General features: G+C 32.7%; 1 protein-coding gene across 1 annotated transcript; it reads left to right on the top strand.

Annotated features, from left to right (window-relative positions):
* On the top strand, window positions 1–639 carry LOC132189490 (putative pentatricopeptide repeat-containing protein At1g12700, mitochondrial). The gene has a single exon (XM_059604232.1). It carries the CDS (start codon window positions 1–3, stop codon window positions 637–639), a length of 639 nt encoding a protein of 212 aa, XP_059460215.1.
* The last annotated feature ends 672 nt before the right edge of the window (window positions 640–1,311 follow it).

Raw genomic sequence — 1,311 nt, 5'->3', positions numbered from 1 at the left:
ATGTCTAACAACAGAATGATTCCCGATGTTGTCACTTACAACACTCTTATAGGTGGGTTTTGCCGAGCTAGGAGACCTCACAATGCATTAGAGCTACTCCATGATATGCAAGCTTGTGGCCAACGTCCAAATCTACAAACATATGCTATTTTGTTAGACGGCCATTGTAAGAACCTACATTTTTATGAGGCAATGGCATTATTTCTGGATATGGAAGACCAAAAGTTCGACTTTAATCTTGTGATTTACGTCTTGATTGATGGTATGTGTACTGCAAGGAAACTGATGACTGCAAAAGAACCCTTTAATAGTCTTCCTACCAAAGGGTTGCAACCTGATGTTCGGACTTACACTATAATGATCAAAGGCCTTTGTAAAGAGGGACTACTAAATGAAGTGAGTGAGTTGCTTGAGAAAATGGACAAGAACGGTTACTCAGCTGATGATGTTACGTATAACACAACCATTCAAGGGTCACTACAACATAATGAGACATCATGGGCAATAAATTATCTCCTGATGATGGTTAACAAGGGTTTTTCAGCAAATGCAACCACTGCAACCATCTTGATTGACTTGTTGTCTACAAATGAGGTAGATAAAACCTTACAGTATTTCTTTTTTCAAAAGTTTGTGTGAAGGCTTCCTAGTTCTTCTCCAATGAAGATTGAAGAACAACCATCAAACTTTAACCCTTCCCGAGTCAATCTGTAAGGAATAAGCGTATTCGCTACAAGCCAAGGTGATATTTCATTCTATATTTTTGGACTAGGTGAACTTGTGTTGTAATTAAAATTGTTTATATATATATATATATATATATATATATATATATATATAATAAAATGAATTCTTGGTCGTTACCATATGTGGCCGCGTCGGTCTGTGCATTCATCACGGCGCGTCGAAATTTGGCGTCTTACATGTAATGCATCAATTTCTTTTATCTTTTCTTTTTTTTTTTTTTTTTTTTTCTATTTCTTTATATATATATTCACGAGGGCAACGTCCGGGATCTCTTATTATGGAAGGCCATTGGTGACATATTACATCGCCCATTTGCCTTCTATTTATTTATTTATTTATTTTTTTTATCTGGTTTATATATATATATATATATATAATATTATAAATTACTGACGTGCTAATTTAGCACGTCAGTATTTTTATTTTTACTTTTTTTTTTAAATATCAGGTATATATATATATTGTAAATTTTTGACGTTCAATTTAATTTTCTCTCTTCTTTCTCTCTTTTATTATTTATTATTTCCCCAGATCTATTTTTCTTATTTAATTCCAAATTTTTTT

This window comes from Corylus avellana, chromosome ca8 (genome assembly GCF_901000735.1).
Source record: "Corylus avellana chromosome ca8, CavTom2PMs-1.0".
Classification (NCBI taxonomy): Eukaryota; Viridiplantae; Streptophyta; class Magnoliopsida; order Fagales; family Betulaceae; genus Corylus; species Corylus avellana.
The sequence above is the reverse complement of the archived record's forward strand: the minus strand, read 5'-3'. Positions and strand labels throughout refer to the sequence as shown.

Bases quoted from the DNA above. Each gene is read 5' to 3' on its own strand.
- LOC132189490 (XM_059604232.1), top strand. From the start codon at position 1: ATGTCTAACAACAGAATGATTCCCGATGTTGTCACTTACAACACTCTT.